At 41.4% G+C, this 20,280-nt stretch overlaps 3 protein-coding genes across 3 annotated transcripts; 1 reads left to right on the top strand and 2 right to left on the bottom strand.

Moving 5' to 3' along the window:
• Window positions 1–575: 575 nt before the first annotated feature.
• Window positions 576–1,892, bottom strand: LOC131233677 (aspartic proteinase CDR1-like). Its single transcript, XM_058230466.1, has one exon. It carries the CDS (start codon window positions 1,890–1,892, stop codon window positions 576–578), a length of 1,317 nt encoding a protein of 438 aa, XP_058086449.1.
• Window positions 1,893–8,366: 6,474 nt separating this feature from the next.
• Window positions 8,367–9,787, top strand: LOC131232638 (uncharacterized). The gene has a single exon (XM_058229012.1). The coding sequence runs from the start codon at window positions 8,500–8,502 to the stop codon at window positions 9,295–9,297; it is 798 nt and encodes a 265-aa protein (XP_058084995.1). The 5' UTR covers window positions 8,367–8,499; the 3' UTR covers window positions 9,298–9,787.
• A 1,231-nt stretch (window positions 9,788–11,018) lies between these two features.
• LOC131232637 (maltose excess protein 1-like, chloroplastic) lies at window positions 11,019–18,564 on the bottom strand. Its single transcript, XM_058229011.1, has 9 exons — window positions 18,253–18,564; window positions 17,716–17,880; window positions 17,331–17,621; window positions 17,139–17,228; window positions 15,110–15,211; window positions 14,894–15,012; window positions 13,098–13,160; window positions 12,926–12,987; window positions 11,019–11,501 (listed from the first exon to the last, which is right to left on the bottom strand). The coding sequence occupies exons 1-9, from the start codon at window positions 18,493–18,495 to the stop codon at window positions 11,410–11,412; spliced, it is 1,227 nt and encodes a 408-aa protein (XP_058084994.1). The 5' UTR covers window positions 18,496–18,564; the 3' UTR covers window positions 11,019–11,409.
• Between the last annotated feature and the right edge of the window lie 1,716 nt (window positions 18,565–20,280).

The raw sequence follows: 20,280 nt of genomic DNA on the forward strand, positions 1-20,280 counted from the left end.
GGCCCAACCCGCCTGACTTTCAGCCCTAATACGGCAATTTTTTTGGCAGCATGAATGTTTCAACGGTTGTCACATTGAATCCCCACTCTCTCAGGTAGAACACTGAATTTTGGATCCGCAGAATTTTTGGTCATGTCATAAAATGATCACGCAAAACGGATGGACGGGGTGGATTTCTCCCTAACACCACAGTAGGCCCCACCTAGCATCCCAGGCGCAGGAACTTCGTGCGGAAGGCTATCGCCGGAAACCCGCGTCCGTGAAATTCCGTGTGTTTTGTAGCTGCAGTCATGGAAAATGACATGGACGAATGAGAAGCGCCAGCACTGGAATTTCCAGTGCTTTCAGCACAGACTATCCGCACTCATCAGTTCTACCATAAACAAAGGATACTTCAGCGCTCAATCCTTGAGAGATAATCATTCACATAAGACCAAAATTTTCAAATCTCATACTAAACATAATTCAAACGATAGAAAAAACCAAACATTCATTCACTTCAATAAAAACCCAAGAATTCAATCCAAGATATTCTCTTATAATATGAGGAAAAAAAAAAAGCTTGTTGAAAAACCCTAATGCTTGGTGCAGTCAGTTTTAGCGAAGGAGACCGTCTTCCCAACAAGATCATATCCAACCTCAATGTTCTGCTGCGCTATGTTGCCAAAGATGGAAAAGCTATCCGAAGCAACAATAGCCAGACAAACCACATCGTCAGAAACTTGAATGAACGTGTTCAATGGAGGAAGGACAAGGTCGGCGCCGGTGAAGCTGAACTTCATATTAGGTAATTCAGCATCAGATCCCAACTGGTAGCAAACATCCAACGTCCTAGTTGGGTCCTCAGCCGGCGGAAGAGTGATCACTCCCTTCAATGCCGATTCCAATTTATTAAAAATACTAGTCTCAAGGTACGTAAGAGTCGTGCCAGAGTCGATGATGATGTTGCCTTCATCCACCGACGGAAACTCCACCTTCTTCGTCCCAATACTGATAGCTTCCAAGTTTAGATAGTAAAATGTATCTGGCTCCTTAGGAATCAAAGGTGTGGATACGACACCAGAGATAGAGACGGTTGCACTATCGCCAAAAATCATTTGGCTGCTGGAGGTGGTCTTCTGTAGCGGCACTAAGCAGTAGGAGAACTTCCCATTAATTGAAGAACCCAACTGAGAGATGAGAGAAAGCTGGCCACCTCCGAGTCCAACCAATCCAGCTCCATGGCTATTGAAAGTCCCATCATTGTTGTGGCCACACCCAAATGAGATCTTTGGAATTTTGATGCTGGATCTAGCTCTGGAACTGGAGGCAAACGTGAGGGTTTCTACCGCAAGAAGTCCATTAGTATATGACTTATCTCCATAGCTGTAAGAGTACTCACACTTCCTACTATCACTGCATGAAGCTTGCGGAAGAGCTGCACATGTATTCGATTCGCAAGAGAGGTCACGGTAAGTAGAAGATTTAGACGGATCGAAGAGGGGGGTGGTTTGATGATAGCATTGTTCGCAGGGCTTGCACTGTGTCCAGATAAGATCACTTCCAGTGTCTGCGATGGCGAGGAGCTTGACTGGAGGGGTGCCGATGGAAAGCGACATGAGATACTCTCCACCGTTGGGGAGCACCTCTGATTGGATGGAGGTGGTGTTAATGGAGGTAGAAGATTTCAACAGAGAACGGAAGTAGTCGACCCGAGAACTTGAACGGCGGATTGCTTTCGATACACGGTCTGAGAGGGTATCGGACGGGTTGTAGAAGGGACTCTGAGGAGAATCTCGATGAATTAGATCGACACTGAAACCGCCTCTGCCGGCTTCGACGAAAGAATTTTGAAAGAAATGAAGGGAGAAGGTGGTTAAAGAGACGAGGATGAAAGCATGGACGACAGCCATGCTTATATATATGTGATAGAAGTAAATAAAAAACAACACAAGAAAAGAGGAGATGTGAATGAGAGGAGTGTTTGGGTGCATATCTTTTTATAGAGAATGGAATGACTAGATTTGAAAAAGATTTATGGAGTTTTTTAAAGAAGTTTGCTCAAATGCATCCTGATGTATTGTAACAAAACAATACGTCGGTACTATATCCGTTGGATCTGGGGCCTTCTTTGTGATGCAAGCCGTTGATCAGATGAAATACGACCCTCTAATTGGCTTAATTGAAAATATTTAAGATTAGTAAATTCTTAGACATTTATATCAATGGCCCACTGAGAAACGGTCAAGGTAGCGATCTGTATTCTTTATATGAAAAAAATCAAATAAAAAAGTTCTTAAATATTCAAATCTGGAGTTTCCAATCTTTTAAACGGTTTAGATCACCGAAAACGGCCTCAGATCCAACTGATATGGTCACCATGTGTCGTATTGTAGTATGTCGGGATGTATTCCAGCAAATCTCTTTGGTTAATACGGTGAGATGCGTATCCACTTTCACGGCTGCGAAATCTTCCAGCAACGAATCTTTCCTTGTAATGGCGTTATTTAATACTCTGGCAGCGTATGCAGCTTCATACGCAGTCAGTTTGAAATTGTAAACAAGTCATGCATTAGCTCAAATTAAACCGACTACCTTGTGAATTCCTCTGTAGCTAAATAAAATCTCAAAATCATATTATTTGAGATCTCATAACCTTTGATTAGTGGACACTTTTTTTTTTTTTTATGTATGTTGAAGTATGACCGTTGGATATTTTCATTTATAACTTGTGGATAAATGTCCACTATCGGATAGTCAACCGATATGACAAGCATGATTTTTCGTATGCGATTCATCTATAATCTTGACAGTTCAATTTAAAATTATTTTTATGCCACGTATGTAATTTCTAAGTGCCCGCGTGTCATCCGTCACGCTTCGCCCGAGTATCAAAGTTTTTCTCATTCAATTCGCTAATCCCAAATGCATGTGGACCCCTTCCCAACGACAGGCAGGCATGCATGGTGATATGCTACACGTGTGCATGATGCGAGCATTCCATCAGGTGGGTCCCAATTTTTAGATATTCTGGCGTCGAGTTCAAGCCATCTGACTTCGATCAGTTGGGTGAGAATTTACAGAACAGACGGATGGTAGCTGATCATCTGGCCAAACTGATGAGCGAAATCTACTGGTTCTTGGAAGAGAATATATAAATAAGGTGACCCACCAGAGTGAAAGGCCAGATTCTTGCACAAAAGTTACATCTTTGGAACATGTGCTGCTTATGTCTGGGCGTGGCTCCACACGCGTGAGCTCTTAGCAAACCTAATTAATTATTTCTTTAAAGTCTTTCAAAGATGAAGGGTTGAGAATCTATATATGGAGAATGATTAGAAATTTTATTTCTTCGATTACCAAATTTGTAACCGTGAGTTGGCAATTTCTAATGAATCTTTTGATGGGTGAGCCATTGTAAGCCTGAGTTTTTGACCGTTTATCATTTGTGCCCGATAGAATGCTAGACCATGGAGCCTAAAACTCAGGCCAGGGACCAGCTTATGGAAGTGACGAGTGGACCACAACACTTAGGTCCGACAGAGATCTAATGAAAGCCGTCAAGCATGAGCCCGAGCTTCTCTGTATCTTGCCTTTTATTCTGTTCTGCCTCGATCATCCTGTCCAGGCCATTGACGCGCGCGCTACTCGCATGGATGTGATCCTGTGGTATTCAAAAAGGAAGTTTGCTTGAGGCGCTTTGCTAAGCGCACACGCGTGTGCAATAAAGTTCATTGCACTCGTACGTGTACCAGAATGGAATTATGGGTCCGAGATCCAATCCATCCATTATGACAGAATTACCGTATTAATGTTGTAGCCCAAAAATTTAGTTGAGATCTTGGTAATGTGGGCCACAATTACCAAAACAAAGGTACGGCTCTGAAAACTTGGGTGAAGTTTTCCAAGCTATCTATTTGTTTCCATTATTAGGTCTACTAGGAGAGATTTATTTTTCGGAAAACATGTACAAGGTCAGACCAACTTGATGGATGGATTGGATCTCACACCTATGTGCCATGCTGGCACATGTGTGGCGTGTACCTAAGATTTATTGCACATGTGTTTGCGTTTAGCAAAGCTTCTAACGTAACCTTGTTGGTTTTTTACACGACGTTTATGGCCATTGGATCTGTGGTCGTGTTCGTGTTCAGTGATCCAAACCATTGATTTGATGAGATAAAGAGCTGATGGTTATATTTTTGGAGGTATTTGGACTGAAGGATTTCTAAACTTTTGATCAATGGCCAAAGAGTTAAACAATCAAAGGGTTGAAATATTACAAAGTGAGTTTTGTTCTGGTTATTGGGGTTAATCCCCACGAACCCCATCCTTGTTTGGAAAACTGAAACATGGCCCTATATCCAACGGCTATGATCCAATGAAAACAATGGGTCCGGATGTACGGTAGTAAACCTTTGCATGAATATGGAAATAATTAGAAACATTAATTAATGTTGTGGGCCACAATTTGGCTACTAAGTAACGTCACCAAGTTCTGTGGACCCACCATGATGTATGTGTTGTATCGACACCGTCCATCTACTTAAAGAAATGATTTTAGGACACGTGCCAAACACTAAGGCAGATCCAAAACTTAAGTAGACCCACCACATAAAACAGTGAGTATTGTGATGCCCACCATTGAAACATTCTTAGGCCCATCATGATGTTTATTTGAGATCCAAGCTGTTCATAAGTTAACACAAACATGGAAAAACAAAAATATAAGCTTGATCGAAAACTTCTGTAGCTCCAAGGAAGTTTTTAATGGTAGTCATTCAATCCCGGCTGTTTTTTTGGAGTGGGGTCCATTTGAACTTTTGGAACTGCCTCATTCTTTGTGTGATGCCCTAAAATGATGTCTCAGAATGGACGAACACTCTAGATCCAACACATATGATGGTGGGCCCACAAGTTCACTTGGTAATGTCACCTCAGTAGCCAATTCAGAAGGACGACGGATTTCCCGTGCTTGAAATCTAGGTGGGGACCACCCTGATGTTTGTGAGAAATCCACCCTGTCCATCTGTTTTATGAGATCATTTCAGGAGACGATGCGAAAATTGAGCAGGATCCAAGACTCAAGTGGGCCGCGCTAAAGGAAAAGGTGGGTGGGGAAATTCCGTTGGTTGGATGTGCACTACCCTCCAGGGCTGACACTGGGGTTGCCCCGGCCCAAGCCAATCTAGCTTCTAAATTAGGCCCAGTTCCGTGGGCGTTATTCAAACAATGCAAGATCCAGGCCCGTTGATATGTGTTTATTGATGAGTAATCGGTCATTTCAATTCATGGGGACATTCATGCGTGAACACGCATGGACCGTCCATCTTTGTAAGGCATGGTCATCTACATGGTAGGGCCCACTGATGTACGACCATGATGTAACCTACACATGCTCCCTTGGCATGTATGGATGCATGTGATGGGCCCACCATAAGATTTAGACCATTAATATGAAGGGCCCACCAAGGACAATAACTGGCATAAAAGAGTTAAGATCATGTTTCAGGGTATACAGGCCAATGATCCAAGCGACAATCCAGACCGTCCAAACCCGACGTGTCTGGACTACATTCCAAAAGTTGCACTTAAGAGACAATCCTAACCTTCAAATGAACAGATGACAAGGAAATAGCCGTTAGTCCGAGTCTAATTGCCATAACTACACCAATAGGACGATCCTGACCCTCAAATGAACAGTTGAAATAAAAATGTCCAACGGTTGCATCATACTGCTAATATCAGATGGCTAAGATCTCCGAATAAGACTTTTTTTTTGTTTGGGCTACGGTCCATGATCCTGGACAGTTTGAATCGTCCGTCAAATATTCTTGAAAGAAAGATAAGGGTTCCATATCCGATGCATTAACAGAGTGTGAATCTTCATACGCATGCACACAGATACAATACATGTGACATACATGTACCCCAATCCAAACTATTCAAATCGCGCCTCCTGTGAATATGTTGAACAGACTTTCCGTAATTCTTCATGGTGGCTAAGAAATGGACGGTTAAATTGGAATGTAGCCAATGAACCAGCTTCAACAAACAGATGTCCAGTGATCTGAAATTAGGACCGTCCAATCGGTCTGTCTTTATGTATCAGCCCCATCTAAAGTTTGGTTCACAATTTGGACGGTTTGAGATGAGTACACGCATACCATTTCCATGGTGTCCGAGATTGGATCCATTCGATGGCCCATGTTTTGACCAGGGATGTATCATCCCCACTTGGTGAAAGCGCAGATCAGCGGATCTTCGACGCACGTCTAGGGTTGTCAATGGGCCGGGCTCGGGAATGGCAAATCTGGATATTGAATAGCTTCAGCCTGACGACCCAGCCCAAAACAATTCAAAATCCGGGCTGAGATCTACTTAGCCTGGCCCATTGGCAGACCTACGCACGTCCCACTAGAGGTGGGCATTGATTTGATTTTTCAAGAACCTGACCCAAACTTGATTCGATCTGGGACCGAGTCCAGCAAGGCTGACTCGATCCGATTCGAATCCTTACTTGCCTGACCTGAACCAAGTCCGACTCGTTCTGGAAACCAAATTGAGTTGGATCGAATTGAGTCTAGGTAGAGAGAGGGAGAGAAAGGAGGAGAGAAAGATGGAGAGAGGAGGAGAGAAGGAAAGAGAGGAGGGAAATCGGGAGAGAAAGAGAGAAAGAAAGGAGGAGAGATGGGTGAGTGCGGCGTCTCCTTCGGGTAGAGAAAGAAAGGCTAAGGTTCGTTCAGATTTTGGATCAGATCGGTCCGGATTAACCACGATCCGAACTCAATCCATTGTACGATCGGATCTGAGTAGTCCTACTCGATCTGCATCTATCCAGGCCTTCGGTTCATTTCAGATTCGGTCAGATTCACCAAATCAGGTCAAATTCTGCCCAGCTCTACGTCCCACACAGGCACTTATGTTTTAGCGTCTAGAGGGAGGGACCTAAATCGTCCATAACACCTGTTTTACCAGGTACTTAGAATACCCTAGTTCTCTCGGGCTCACTACATTGTATATACCAGATCCACTCCGTCCATCAGGTTCTCTTCTGGATACAAGCAATGTAGCCCAAAAATAGCAAGATCCAAAAATAAGGTGGGACACACCACAGGGAACAATAGAGACGGGATGCCAACTATAGGTTTGTGTGTGGGACCACCGTGGTATCTTTCATCAATGCCGTTCATCACGTGTGAATCACAAGGATGAAGGGAAGATACAAAAATCAGTATGATCCAAATTTTAGACGGGTTACAGGACAGTTCTAGGCGCAGTTTTAAATTTTTTTTCTCATTAATGTGGTCCATATATCTTTTGCACGTGGACGGAGTGGATTTCACATGTTAGTCTCAAATAGTTTTGACTGTTCTGCCCGTTTATTGTAATTACGGGGCATTGGCCTCTTGAAATTAATCGATTTGTGCTGGCATTCCATAAAAAAGATACGTAAAAGTAATACAGGTGTTGTAAGCGAAGATGTATTATTACAGAATAGTGCTATTCGGGAGGAGAGATTGAAGTGGTGAGTCGAGTGCGAGCCGCCCATTTGGTGGGACAGCCGCCCAAAATATCCGAGCCCATAAATAAATCCGAACCATTCATCATATTGGCCATTGATGTTAATGGACAGTTAGAATATCACCAGCTGCGTATTTCTAAAAAGTGTGTCAGATCTGACAAGGGAATAAGCAGGAATTTTGGAGCAGGGAATGCTCATTCAATCCCAACACGGTACATGGACCAGATCTCTCACTAGTGTAGCACGTTTGCACGTGTGCTACAAATTTTCTGTTCAATGCCTCGACGCGCGCGAATCGCTATATCACCTCCTTGTCTTTCTCACATCGAGGAAGATTTCTTCGGTGGAGCCGAAAGGGACCGGATTCGTCTGCAGCACCTGTTTTATGTAGACTGTAAAACGTCCAAGGTCTTCGGGGCCACGTATATGTGAAATCCGCTCCGTCCATCGGGTGGTAACCCTTAAATTTCACCTTAAATACAAAAATTCAGATGGGCCACACCAGTAGGAGTAACGTATAACTGCACCGAAAACCTCTAACTTCAAACGCTGTGTCCCGCCTGAATTTTGGATCAGGCTGATTTTTGTATCTCTCATTCATCCTGATGAGTCACACCTGATGAACGGGTTTGATTAAAGATACACACCATGACGGCCTCACAGAAGAACCTAGAGGTGGCGTTGCATCCCCATTGTGGTCCACGTAATTTCTGGTTCAGGTTGATGTTTGGTTCAGTGGCCTGTATTCGAGGAGCGCAGCTGATGGACGGAATGGATTTTAACATGGTGGACCCCAAAGAGTTGGACGTTTTATACGCGGGCTAAAACAGGTGTTGTCCCGGATTTCACGTCGAGCCGAAAGTGAAAAAGGAGTCGTAAAGCATTGATAATCAAAACGGTCAAAAATCTCTACAGGATAAATGAATGAAGTAGCCGTTGGAGCCTAATCAAGTGCCAACTCTCTCTCCCTCTCTCTCTCTGCTCGTCTTTCTGCCATGGCTGATTTCTCATCTCTCTCTTCTCCAGAAAGCGACGATTCTGCTATTGAAAACATAATATCCCAAGCCATAGATCTCTCTGTTCTTGAACAGATTGCAGCTCTCAATTCCCCCCATTCCTCAGATACTGCTCTTCCTACTCACCTTGAAACCAGATTCCACAGGCTCAAATCATTTCCGGCATCTGTTCCCAATCTCAAAACCCATCCTCCCTCTCTCAGTCCAGAGAAATCCAAGATACCCAAATGCCAAAATCAACCAACAAAATCCCCCACTTCGTCTCCCCACAAAGACACTTCGTCTCCCCACAAAGACACTGAACTTCCTTCTCCGAAAAGCGAATTAGATAGCTTGGATCGATGTGGAAGCAGCCCTTTTCCATCTATTCCTGTGAAATCCGAAGATGTAAAGGGTCTAAATCCAAAATCAGGAACTGGGTCTACTTTTTCACCTTCGATTTCATCCTGTTCGTCTGCTGAACCTTCTTCCCCGCCTCGACTGACCTGCTGCTTTTGGCGTTCTCCCAAAAAGGTCCACAAAAAGAAGAGCAAGGAAGATGGAATGGCGGGTTTTGATCTTGATGATGGATTTTGGGGAAAGGATGATGAGATGTTATCAGATTTGAGTGCATTCTCGCTGAAAGAGCAGCGGCGGAGACTGAGGAAAGCGTGGAAGGAGGAGGAGAAGGTCAATCGGGAGGCTGAGAAGGTGGTGAAGTGGGCGAAGCAGGTCTCTGCTAGGATGGATGCTTCCATGCTCGACAGTCCGACAAGCGATGAAGAAAAGTTCAAGTGAAGAATGTCTTCTTAATCTCAGCAAAGAAGGTTGCTGGGGTTCAACTCTGCTCTACTCTGTCACTCTCAGTCTTGCATTAATATCATCGGGGAAAAAACTCCTGTTTGCATCAATCATCCTTGGACATGGCATACGAGTGCTTAAATCCAGACCTTCCTTTGATGGGCAACCATTGGGTGGTTAGGATTGCCCAATCAGTGACTCTTGGGATATGGTAAATTCACAATGGGGCCCGTGATTTGTGCGGTATGTATTTACATGCATGTATCCAACTAGGGTGGTTGATTTGCTGAAATTTAAGAAACGGTAAGTATAGTAAAATCCATATACAATACTGTATGTCAGCTTACAGAAAAAAAAGAATGTATTATTATGTAAGTATATTTTGGCTTATGGAGGCCAGATCCAATATAAAGCTTATGGGTTAGTCTTAAGATTTAAATCCCAAAACAGCTCTTCAATAAAGGATAAATGGTTCAATTATTACCTACTCCTTTGTGGTATTTTTGTTGTAGAAATTTTCTGTTATATATAACATGAATAGCATTTGGCCAATCTTACCTGTGCAATTAGTCGCAGGGAGGGACAAACTTTTGATTTTGAAAAGGAAGATGGGGTGTGTTTGGCAGGAGGGGATTAGGTGCGGCCACGGCCTCACCCAAGACAGTGTGGCCGTTACCGTGGGGCCCACCTTGATGAATGCATTCTATATCCACGGCGTCCACCACTTTTCCAAATAATATTAGGGTACAAGTCAAAAAATGAAGCAGATGCAAATCTCAGGTGGACCAAACTATAGGAAACAGTGGTGATTGAAAGTCCCACCATTAAAAACTTCCTAGGGACCGACGTAATGTTGCCATGATGTTTATTTGTCATCCTAATGATAAGGTCACACAAACCTAGATTAATGGGAAAAAAAAAAAAAAAACAAAAAAACAAAACAAAACAAATATCAGCTTGATTCAAAGCTTTTGTGGTCCACAAAAAGTTTTTAATGGTCAATCACCAGTATTTCCTATGGTATGGTCCACCTGAGATTTGGATCCACTTCATTTTTGGGATCATGCCCTAAAATGATCTCGAAAATGGATGGACAGTGTGACATACATCAAGGTGGGCACCTTGGTAAGGGCCACACCTAAGCTGCTCCCATGTTTGGTCCTTCATCGGAGGACATTTTTGTTGTTTTTAACTCATTCATGCCACTAGCCCACTCCCCCCATCTCCTCTTTGAGTTTAGCCTGCACCAATAACATAGTACTAGGGAGCCTGTGCAACAAACGTTATGGGGGCCACCATGATGGCTTTGGACATCCATTCTGTACATTTATTGCGCCGAGCTCATGTTAAAACATCAGATAAAAAATGAGGCAAATATAAACTTGAGTAGGCCACAAAATATCCAACAAATACATTGAGTTGTCATGCAATACAAATGGGTATGGCACTTGCAATGCTCATGTAGAGAAGAGGGATAAAGAGATATGAGGGATTATTAGGAATCCATTTTTTACCAGATCTAGCTATTGGAATCCATGTAGAGAAGAAGGGAGAGAAACCTACATTTCAAGATAGATACTAATTTATACATTTAAAGGCCACTGGATTACCCGATGCCTATGAGCCTTTTAGCTGGTGACATGAGACAACTGAATGTGAATGGTTCCTCCAGAAAAATCAAATAATTGCTCAAACACACACCATTAACTCCATGGACATAACCATCTGCCACTGAAAGCTGCATATGTAAGAAATATATAGAGACACCTTACAATTCAATCCAAGTTATCTGTGGAAATGAATAGTAATAATTGAAATAATTCAGCATTACACAGTTTTATTAACAGCGCAGTGCTTCGTACTACAATTTTAACTATGGGAAATGAGTAAATAATTCCCATTGAAGAATCTTATTTGGGATTGAATCTTTGTGGTCAGTTGGCTTTGTGCACCTTTCCTGGGAGCAATACAATGACTAATATCTGAAAGCTAGGTTGAGCATCATCCTGTAGCATTAGAATTGAATGAATTTTCTCCGTCAGCACCGCACAAAAACAAGATCCATCAATCAATTGGCCCAGTGGAATAGGGTCATGATATCAGAAATACTCAGGTGAAGTCAGGGCCCAAAAATAACTCCTTCAAAGATGACAGTGGTGAACTGTATCCATAGGCTTTGGAGTCTCTCCATAAAGCAATTCCTGTTAGAGAAGGTAACAATCCAATTACAAATACTTCCCCATGGCCTAATATACATATATTTTTTCCAACAATCCTTAGTTGTCATTAAACTAAACGTGACATGTTCCGGAGAGACAACAAGCTATAAATAAATAAACAAATAACTATACAGCCTTCTCAGAATGACCCTGTACAATAGGACCACCCACATAACATCAGTTTGTTTGGCTTACTTATGGGAGAGTCCCATTGTGTGGGGCCAATCATAGACACCTGCAGCACTTTTCTTTTAACAATCAAAGACACTTCCCCATGTCATCTCTCAACCTAGAAGTGTTGATTTAAGAATTGCTAAGACAATAATCGGTTTTTCTTTCCTTTGTTCTTTTTCACTATGACCATAACAAAGGCCAATGCATGGTCGTAAGATTAGGAAAACAAACATATCCAACTAAGCACTACCAATTCAAATTTATCGTGGCCTGTACCAAAAAATTGAACTGTAAGATGAACCAGGGTACATATGATGGACACTTTTAGTATAGCATCTGGTGTAAAGTACTTATGTTTTGCATACCTTAAATACTTACATATGCTCAGCCTACCATGTCCAGTACAGTAGGATACTAATACTGGTAATGGATACTCTAGGATATTAGTACGAAATGTTTAACTGAACCCTATTGTATTTAATTTGTTATATTTGAAAATTTGTCAATTTTCTTACATCCTTGTCATGATATATGCACATGTGATGTAAAATTGTAATCATCAATAGTTTATTATATTAAGAATGTTAAATTAGGGAGGAAAAACATTTTTAGTAAAGTGCATATAATCGGTCACATATTTCATCATAAAACTAAATATGAATGTATTGTTACAAATGGGGTACAATATCCATATCCATATTTGTATCTTGGATCTGTGACAAGTGGAGAGATGTATCTCCCTTCACATATTGCATTTTTATCAGCATCAGTATCTGGGTAACATTGACTTGTAATTGGTATCATCAGAGACTAGCAGAAAAATGGAAGGTCAGGAACAGAATCATCAAGCCAAGACGAGTTGCCCGAAACCTCCATATCACCACAGATTTCTCATGTTATGCAAGCCTTCAAAATTCTCATTTATTAAACTGATGCAGGACAACTAACCACTTGCTCTAAAAGCTTGAATTGACACCCCGAGTGTGCCCCCGCATCCCACAGGCCACCCCACTCGACCCCAGTGTTTCTCAAACCCTTGTCACATCAATCTGAAACTCCAATAATGGTGTACCAATTTTCTTAAGGATGCAGATTCTGGCTACGCTTCCATGGTAATAATGCAAAATTTACAGAAAACTAGATAACTAGAGAGATTTCCAAAATCAGGGAGATTTCCAAAATCAGGGAGATTTCCAAAAACTTGCAATGAAATATAAGAATAGAATAATAACCTGTCCATGTGTACAAGCTGATGGTTGCCAACAGAAAGAATTCTCTGCTAATGTTGTTGAAACTGGTAGGACAATGCAAGGTGTCGATGAGTTCATTACAATGCCAGAGCTCAAAGGAATCTGGTGTGATGGGTTTTTGCAGATATAGCTTTATAAACAAGAGATAGCTTACCAGTACATGCATATGAGGTTCCCCCATCCATATAGAAAAGATGCCCAAGATGAACCAGTAAACCTGCATTTTCAAATTTCGGTTAAATGACAAACCTTCTTAATGTAAATGGAGATACCTCACTAAATAGATTCTTTAATTGGACTTCACTTCGTGCAAGTTCAAAGAAATTAAAAAGAAGTTCATTATAGAACTTGGAAGATATTGTCATGGGAATGGTTGGTAGAGATCCATGTATAAATGAAGTCCATTGGATCTTTATTCTAGCAAGTAATCATTCTGACGAGTTTGAAGTGCCAAGGTGAAGCAGTAAGGAGAGTCTGCTTCACGGTATAAAGGCTCCTTCAAAACCTAATGATGTGGAGTATTTCAATATTGGAGTTTTTTTTTTTTTTTTTTCAATAAATAAAAGATATCTTTTGTATTTTGCATATAAGATTTATTTTGAGAATGTGCAAGTATTTCAATATCAAAGTTTTTTTTCTTTCTTTTCTTATTTCTTATTTCTTATTTCTTTCTTCAATAAAAACAAGATTTATTTTGGTAATGTGCAATACCAAAGTATTTTCTTATCGACCATGCTTGCAAAACTAGTAGAATAACTTTTAGTTGAAAAGCTTCTAATGGTTCAGGTAAAAAGAAAAAGGAGAATGAATGGAAATGTCCATTCATATGCAATTATAGTTAGAATGCCCAAGCCAATACCAAAAATGGGTCTGCAAAAAGTGGAAGTTAAACGTTCAATGAAGCCAAGAAATTTTGGACACTAATATCATTAAGAGATTGAATTGACTATAACCATTTCGGAGGTTCCCCCACTACTAAGGATGCGAATATCTCCACACAATCATTTCTGAACATACAGTCTCATCAAATTTGGGAAACTGTGCAAAACACTTAGGTCGCCATTCTCATATAAGACATGGATACTATGGTGTTTGGGTGAGTGTTTATGGATGTTGCTGTTTTTCATTTTGATGACACCTCCTGGATGTCCTTTTCCTAAAGAATGTGCAACAGGAGTATATATGAAGAGGCAACCTATGGCATGTGCAAGATTCGAGCCCCATGTGATGTTGGGTTGCATCTGTTGGAGTCCAGTTGCAGCAATAAAGATGTAGAGTAGAAAGCTTTTTCTCTTTTTGGAGAAGTCTTTGTCCTGGCCAAATACATTCCTGCCTCCCCCTTGGACACAACAATATCCAATTTATTTTGGACTGCCCTGTCCAAATGGACAACTCTATCATCCAAATGCGATTGGACACGGAGATAGATGTTTTAAGTGAGAAATCAGCACATCCAAACGACTAATAGTAAGATACCTGATCACTGACTTCTAAAGTTCACAAAAGTAGCCATGATAGACATTCCTGCCTCCTGCTTGGACACCGACATTCAATTTTCTGGACATGTACATAGATGTATTAAGTGAGATATCCTCACATCCAAATGACCCATTGTAAGAAACCTGATCACTGACTTCTACTCACAAAATTAACCATGATTGTTTTGCCCAACCTCTAAAAGCTGCAGTCTTTCCTACCAAAAAAAAACAGGGGGTGCTTATCTTGATTTCCAAACTATTCAAATGCATATTTCTTTCTTTCTGTTAGTCTTTGGATCCAAGAAGTCTTTCATAATACCGAAGGAACCAAAAAAATTGAAGGACCAAATGCTAAAAATAAGAGGTTTAATCTTACTCTTTCAGTGGCCTGCAATAGAATGTGTGTGTGTGTGTGGGGGGGGGGGGGGGGGGGGGTAAGAGAGAGAGAGAGCACAAGGAAAAGAGGAAATACCACATCAGATCACGAATAAAAAGCGCACGTGGGATCATAAGCCCGTTTCCGATCATAGCCAGCAACATTGAGAAAGCCGACAAGCCTTTGATGTTATCAGGATTGAGAAAACTAGTCCACTGAACATAAATACAATTCTTGGTATAAGGTCGATATTAAATATGATATAGCAGTTCACATTTTCTAAGTCCAGGTGCATTCATATTTCACACATACCATTTGCGCAATTGGCATCCACATGAAAAGTAGTGTGGCAGTCCACCCAGATATTGATCCAACAAATTTGATGCCTTTCTCTGAAAGTTGCCCAGCTCGTGCCTGCAAGTCTTAGTGACTGCACAATTAATGAGGATTGCTGGAATCAAAATGCCTATTACTTTAAAGATGCACAGAGAAAAAAGAAAAAGAAAGGATGACTGCTGTGAAAAGAACCACACTCAATATGGATTGTGCTCATAGAGAAAATAGAAATTTCAGTTGATTTAAAAAAGGTGGGTTGTATCAATCAAAAAAGATGAAGAGACTAAGAGAGAGAGAGAGAGAGAGAGAGAGAGAGAGAGTTCAATTGTCAAACCCAATTACATAAATTCTTTGATTCTCATACAGCTGACCGAACAATTGAGATAGCAATTAGGGGATGAGGCAAAAAATAAACCCTTTTCTTGAACATGACTCATTATATCATAACTGGTCCTTTTTCCCATCTGTGCAACATAAGAAGGTCATTTCTCTTGATTAAGTTCAAGTTGTTTGTATGTCATTTGTCTCAATAAAAAGAATACTATTGGGTATGATGGTCCATCCTCATGTTTATGGCCTACTTTATTTGTCTGGAGTGGTGTATTTGACCAAGTCTTGAGTAGCGTTCACACATATGTGCCTTTACATGTATGTGGGGGTGAGTGTATCTCATACGTACCCTTCATTCTTATTTTCTCCTTTATAAGATGTACAGAGAGAAAGGTGTAGAGAAAGAAAGAGAGCCCTAGAACCTGAAAACTCAAGTATAGACTGTAGAGAGTTCTTCATTCCTTTGAGAGAGTGGGAAATGCTTTCTCTTATTGATTAAAAAGTTCTTTTACATATATCTTTCATTTAAAAAAAAAAAAAGTTCTTTTACATGTGTGGGGGGTGAGTATATCTCATATGTACCATTCATTCTTATCATTTCCCCTTTATGGAATGTGCAAAGAGAAAGGTGTAAAGAAAGAGAGCGTGGCCTTAGAAACTGAAAACCCAAGTGTAGAGAGTTAATCATTCCTTTGAGAGAGTTAGAGATCTTGCTTTATCTTCTTGAGTGAAAAGTTCTTTTATACATAAGAAGGTGATCCTCAAGCAAGTGTTGGCTTGAGAACGCTCATAATCTCATTCTTGCATAGTTGATTTGATCGGCAGCCCCATGGTGTTTCCCTCTTTGATTAAGAGGTTTTCCCTCTTCTCTTGCTCGTCTCCTTATTTCCTTTGTTAAATTCCTCAAGCAAGTGTTGTGTTTATGTATATTGGCTTGCATACTTTTGCTTGTAGCCCTTGTGTTTGTTGATTTCCTAATTGATTCACATAGAGGGGAGAGTCTTGCATCTCCCCATCAAATACATCTTTCACTCACTAATAATCTGCAAGTTAAGAGTTGCTACCCTTATATCCTTCTGAACTTCTATATAGATGCTACAGCAGAGGGTTTGCTACATGTTGGTCAAGTGTAAAGCTGAAGAACAGTCTACACAGCCAAATGACACAAAAGAAACACCAAACAAGAGAATTGCAGATTCAATTTTGGAAATGCTCCATGAATTACTCCATAGAATATGCTTTAGGAGCATTTAGTTGCACCAAATATCATGAAATTGCAACCAAATACACCGTTACTACGTAAATGATCTTCTTCTCTTTTGTGGGCTTAGGAATGAAACCATGATGTCAATGTTCGAATTTAACAACCCAACCAATGGCCCATGAGACTTGATCCCAACATAATCTAGGCTGTGTTTGGATGGTCAATTGAATTGCGAACATTCAGTAGTGCAATCTATGAATTAATGATATTTCCTAGTGTCTGGAGCCAAATCGTTTTTCTGTTAAGCCCAAATTGAAATATATGAATTATGAATGGCAAAAGAAACAGAAAGTTGGTGTTCCCACTTTATTAGATTCGTAATTGCATTTCAATTCAATAGTGCTTCTAAATGCGACCCGACATATGATATCATAATCGAATAAAACATCAAAGCTAGAGAACCAGGCTTACCATACCGACAACAACAACTGCCACAATAAAAGCAATTGTCCCTGGAAAAATGCTGTTAGGAATGAAAGGAACAAAGGTCGACCACATAACCTGCAATGCAACAAAAATTTCAAAAAAAAAAAAAATCTATAAATTTTTTTTAACGAAATTGCCACTGATGAAATCCCCAATGAAAGGACATTATAAATTCACCTGAGGAAGAATAGAGAGGCCACCGACAGTAATAAAATCTTCCCAAAACCGCCAGATCCTGGCATCAAGCAAGTTAAAATAGTTCAGGAAATTCAGGACAAGGCCGGAAGCCACGACAACAGAGGCTGCCGTGAACTGTGGAATAGGCATGGCTTCCGCCATAGCGAGCTGCACTATTACAACATATATAGACACAACTCCCAATGTCTGGACGAGAATGGCTTCCATCTCCTTCTTCTTAGCAAAGTACGAAAGCAGTGAAAGGTTCCCCAACAAGCCGGTCAGCATACCCTGAGAGCGATCCAGACCGCACATTCCATCACTGTTCTTATATGCCTTCAGAAAATATTGAAAAAGAGGAGGAAAAAGACAGGAAATTACGCACGAGCCATGGAACAGCTAAGAGAGCGGTTTTGTTTCCCGCCATGAGATTTTGGGCATTGAGAGTGATCTGAGGGAGCTGGAGTAACAGGAATGGAATGTTTGAAGCCCCAGCGAATTTCGCCGTTAAGGAATCCCATTCAACCAAGGTCTTCTCCTTCTTCAATCCCTAAAAAATGCAATGAGAAAATGCAATTGTGATTCACTGTATGATATGCAGCCCATTTCAGTTCGAACAAGTGGGTCCCACAGATCGGTAATCTGGACCATTGGTCAGTTGAGTCTCAAGTCGGATAGACCGTTCCCCGAAATCCTCTCACATTGGAAGATCCCGGCAACCGGTACCGGCCAATTTTCGTTTGGATATGGACAGCATTTCTAAGTCTCTATGTAACCGTCTACACACAGGACCCAAATCGAAAGGCTAAAGATCATCTCATCGAGGAGATTTTCGAGGGTGAGTCCATCCACGGCGGGACGTGATGGACCAACGGTCGGGATTAACCGAACTATGGCCCCCAGTTGGAAGATGGAGCATCACCTTGTGGGTAGGATGAGGAGCGTCTGATTCAAGGGCGGGGCGAGTTGAGTTAGATCGGCGATGGAGGGAGGGAGAGGCGGTAGAGGATAAGTAGAATTTTGAGGTTTTTTGTAGGGGTAGTTTGGGAAGAGGGAGGTATAAGAGAGGGAAGGAGGGTCGTAACTGCAAAGGAGGGGAAAGGGTCGTTGACGGGCAGTTTGGGAAAAAGGAGGGTCGAAGGGAGGGCGCAGCAGAACCCACCATTGCTGGTAGGATACGAAGCTACTGACACAACCGAAGATTTGGGTGACCGGTTTGGGAAGCGGATTGTCTAGTGTACATCACACCCGCTATATAAGCTGCTGTATTGACGTCAGCAAGCTCTGTGGGTCTGATCATGTGGTATGTGTTATATCCAAACCGTCCATACATTTGGTGATCTCGTCTTAAGGCTTGAAACGAAAAATAAGAAAGATCTAACAATCAATTGGACCACAATGAAAAAAGCAGTGGAAGATTGAACTTCTAGCATTGAAACCCTTTTTGGGATCACAGAAGTTTTCGATCGATATGAAATTTGTTTTTCCTATTAATTTAGGTCTTTGTGACCTTATAAACAGATTGGATGGAAAATAAACATTATGGTGGGCCCTCGAATTGTTTAACGGTGAAAATCATTATCTCCGCTACTATTTGTGGTGTGGTCCATATGAGCTTTGGATATGGTTCATTTTTTGACTACTGCTCTAAAATGATCTATAAAAATAGATGAACGGTGTAGATATAATAAATACCTCCCTGTGGCGCCATGTAACTTTGATCTCCTTTGAACCGTTCGTACAACTCGCAGCTCGAGGAGTGTCAGTGCTCGTCTTCGCACGACACGTACCTACAGCATCTATATAGCGGCTGTGTAGTACACCAGCCAACCCGCTTCCCCCGGTTCGGGACAGAAGTTTGGGCCAGCAGCGAATCCAATGAATCTAGAGACGACACGTGGCTGGACGGATCTGCGTTGGACGTGGACGGCTGGATGTTATGGACGTATCTCCATCGTCTCGTCTGTACGATGCCACGTGGAGAGTTGCGGGAAGTCGAGTAGGGACCGGAATGCTCTACAACATCTGCTGTACGTAGCGAGTAACACATCTGAGCTCTGTGAGTCCAACCATGTTTTGAATTCAAATCCGTGCTGTCTATCAGATTCTTCTTACTATTATAACCATAGTAAAATCTAAAAATTAGCCCGATTGGAGGGTCATATGGTTTGCCCATGTGGAATACTTTACAATTAAGTGGTTAGGTGTTTTCCTATCTGGAGATTAAAATCAGGATAGATTTTGGAATTATCCTGGTGAGATGCACATGATGTACATGATGGATGAATATATACACCATAGTGGATCCCACACACAAACCTACGAATTTTGTTCCTTCTCTATTGTTCCATGTGACTCAGTCCACCTGAGTTGTAGATCAGGTGAATTTTCAGTTTCAATGGATAATATTGAGGAGCGAATATTATGGGCGGAGTGGATTGACACACACAACAGAGTGGGCTCCACGGATCTCGAGTGTTGTACCCACTGTGTACAACAGAAGTTGTAGAATCTTCTCCGTACGTCAAGTAGGCCGGCCGAGTAGCAATCGAAACGGTGTCGTTTTGCTCGTCGCCTTTATAAAGATGAATCTCGATGTGCTCCGCGAATACTTACTGGGGCCCTCCGAAAGGAAATCGGATTGCGTACCGAGTTGCGTTCCGAGTTACTCGGTACGCTCTTATCGTACTGAGTAAACTCAGTTGGGCCCACCTCAAATGTATGCTGTCTATCCCCGCCGTTCAACCGTTTTTTCATCTATTTTAATAGGTTGAGCTCAAAATTGAAGCATATCTAAATATAAGTGGATCATACCACAGAAAACAGTGAAGATAATTATTTCCACCGTTGAAACCTTGCTAGGTACCACGGTGATATTTATTTGTCATCTAACTGTAAATAAGTTCATAAAGACATGAATGAAGGGAAAACACAAATATAAGCACAAATA

This window comes from Magnolia sinica, chromosome 18, assembly GCF_029962835.1.
Source record: "Magnolia sinica isolate HGM2019 chromosome 18, MsV1, whole genome shotgun sequence".
NCBI lineage: Eukaryota > Viridiplantae > Streptophyta > Magnoliopsida > Magnoliales > Magnoliaceae > Magnolia > Magnolia sinica.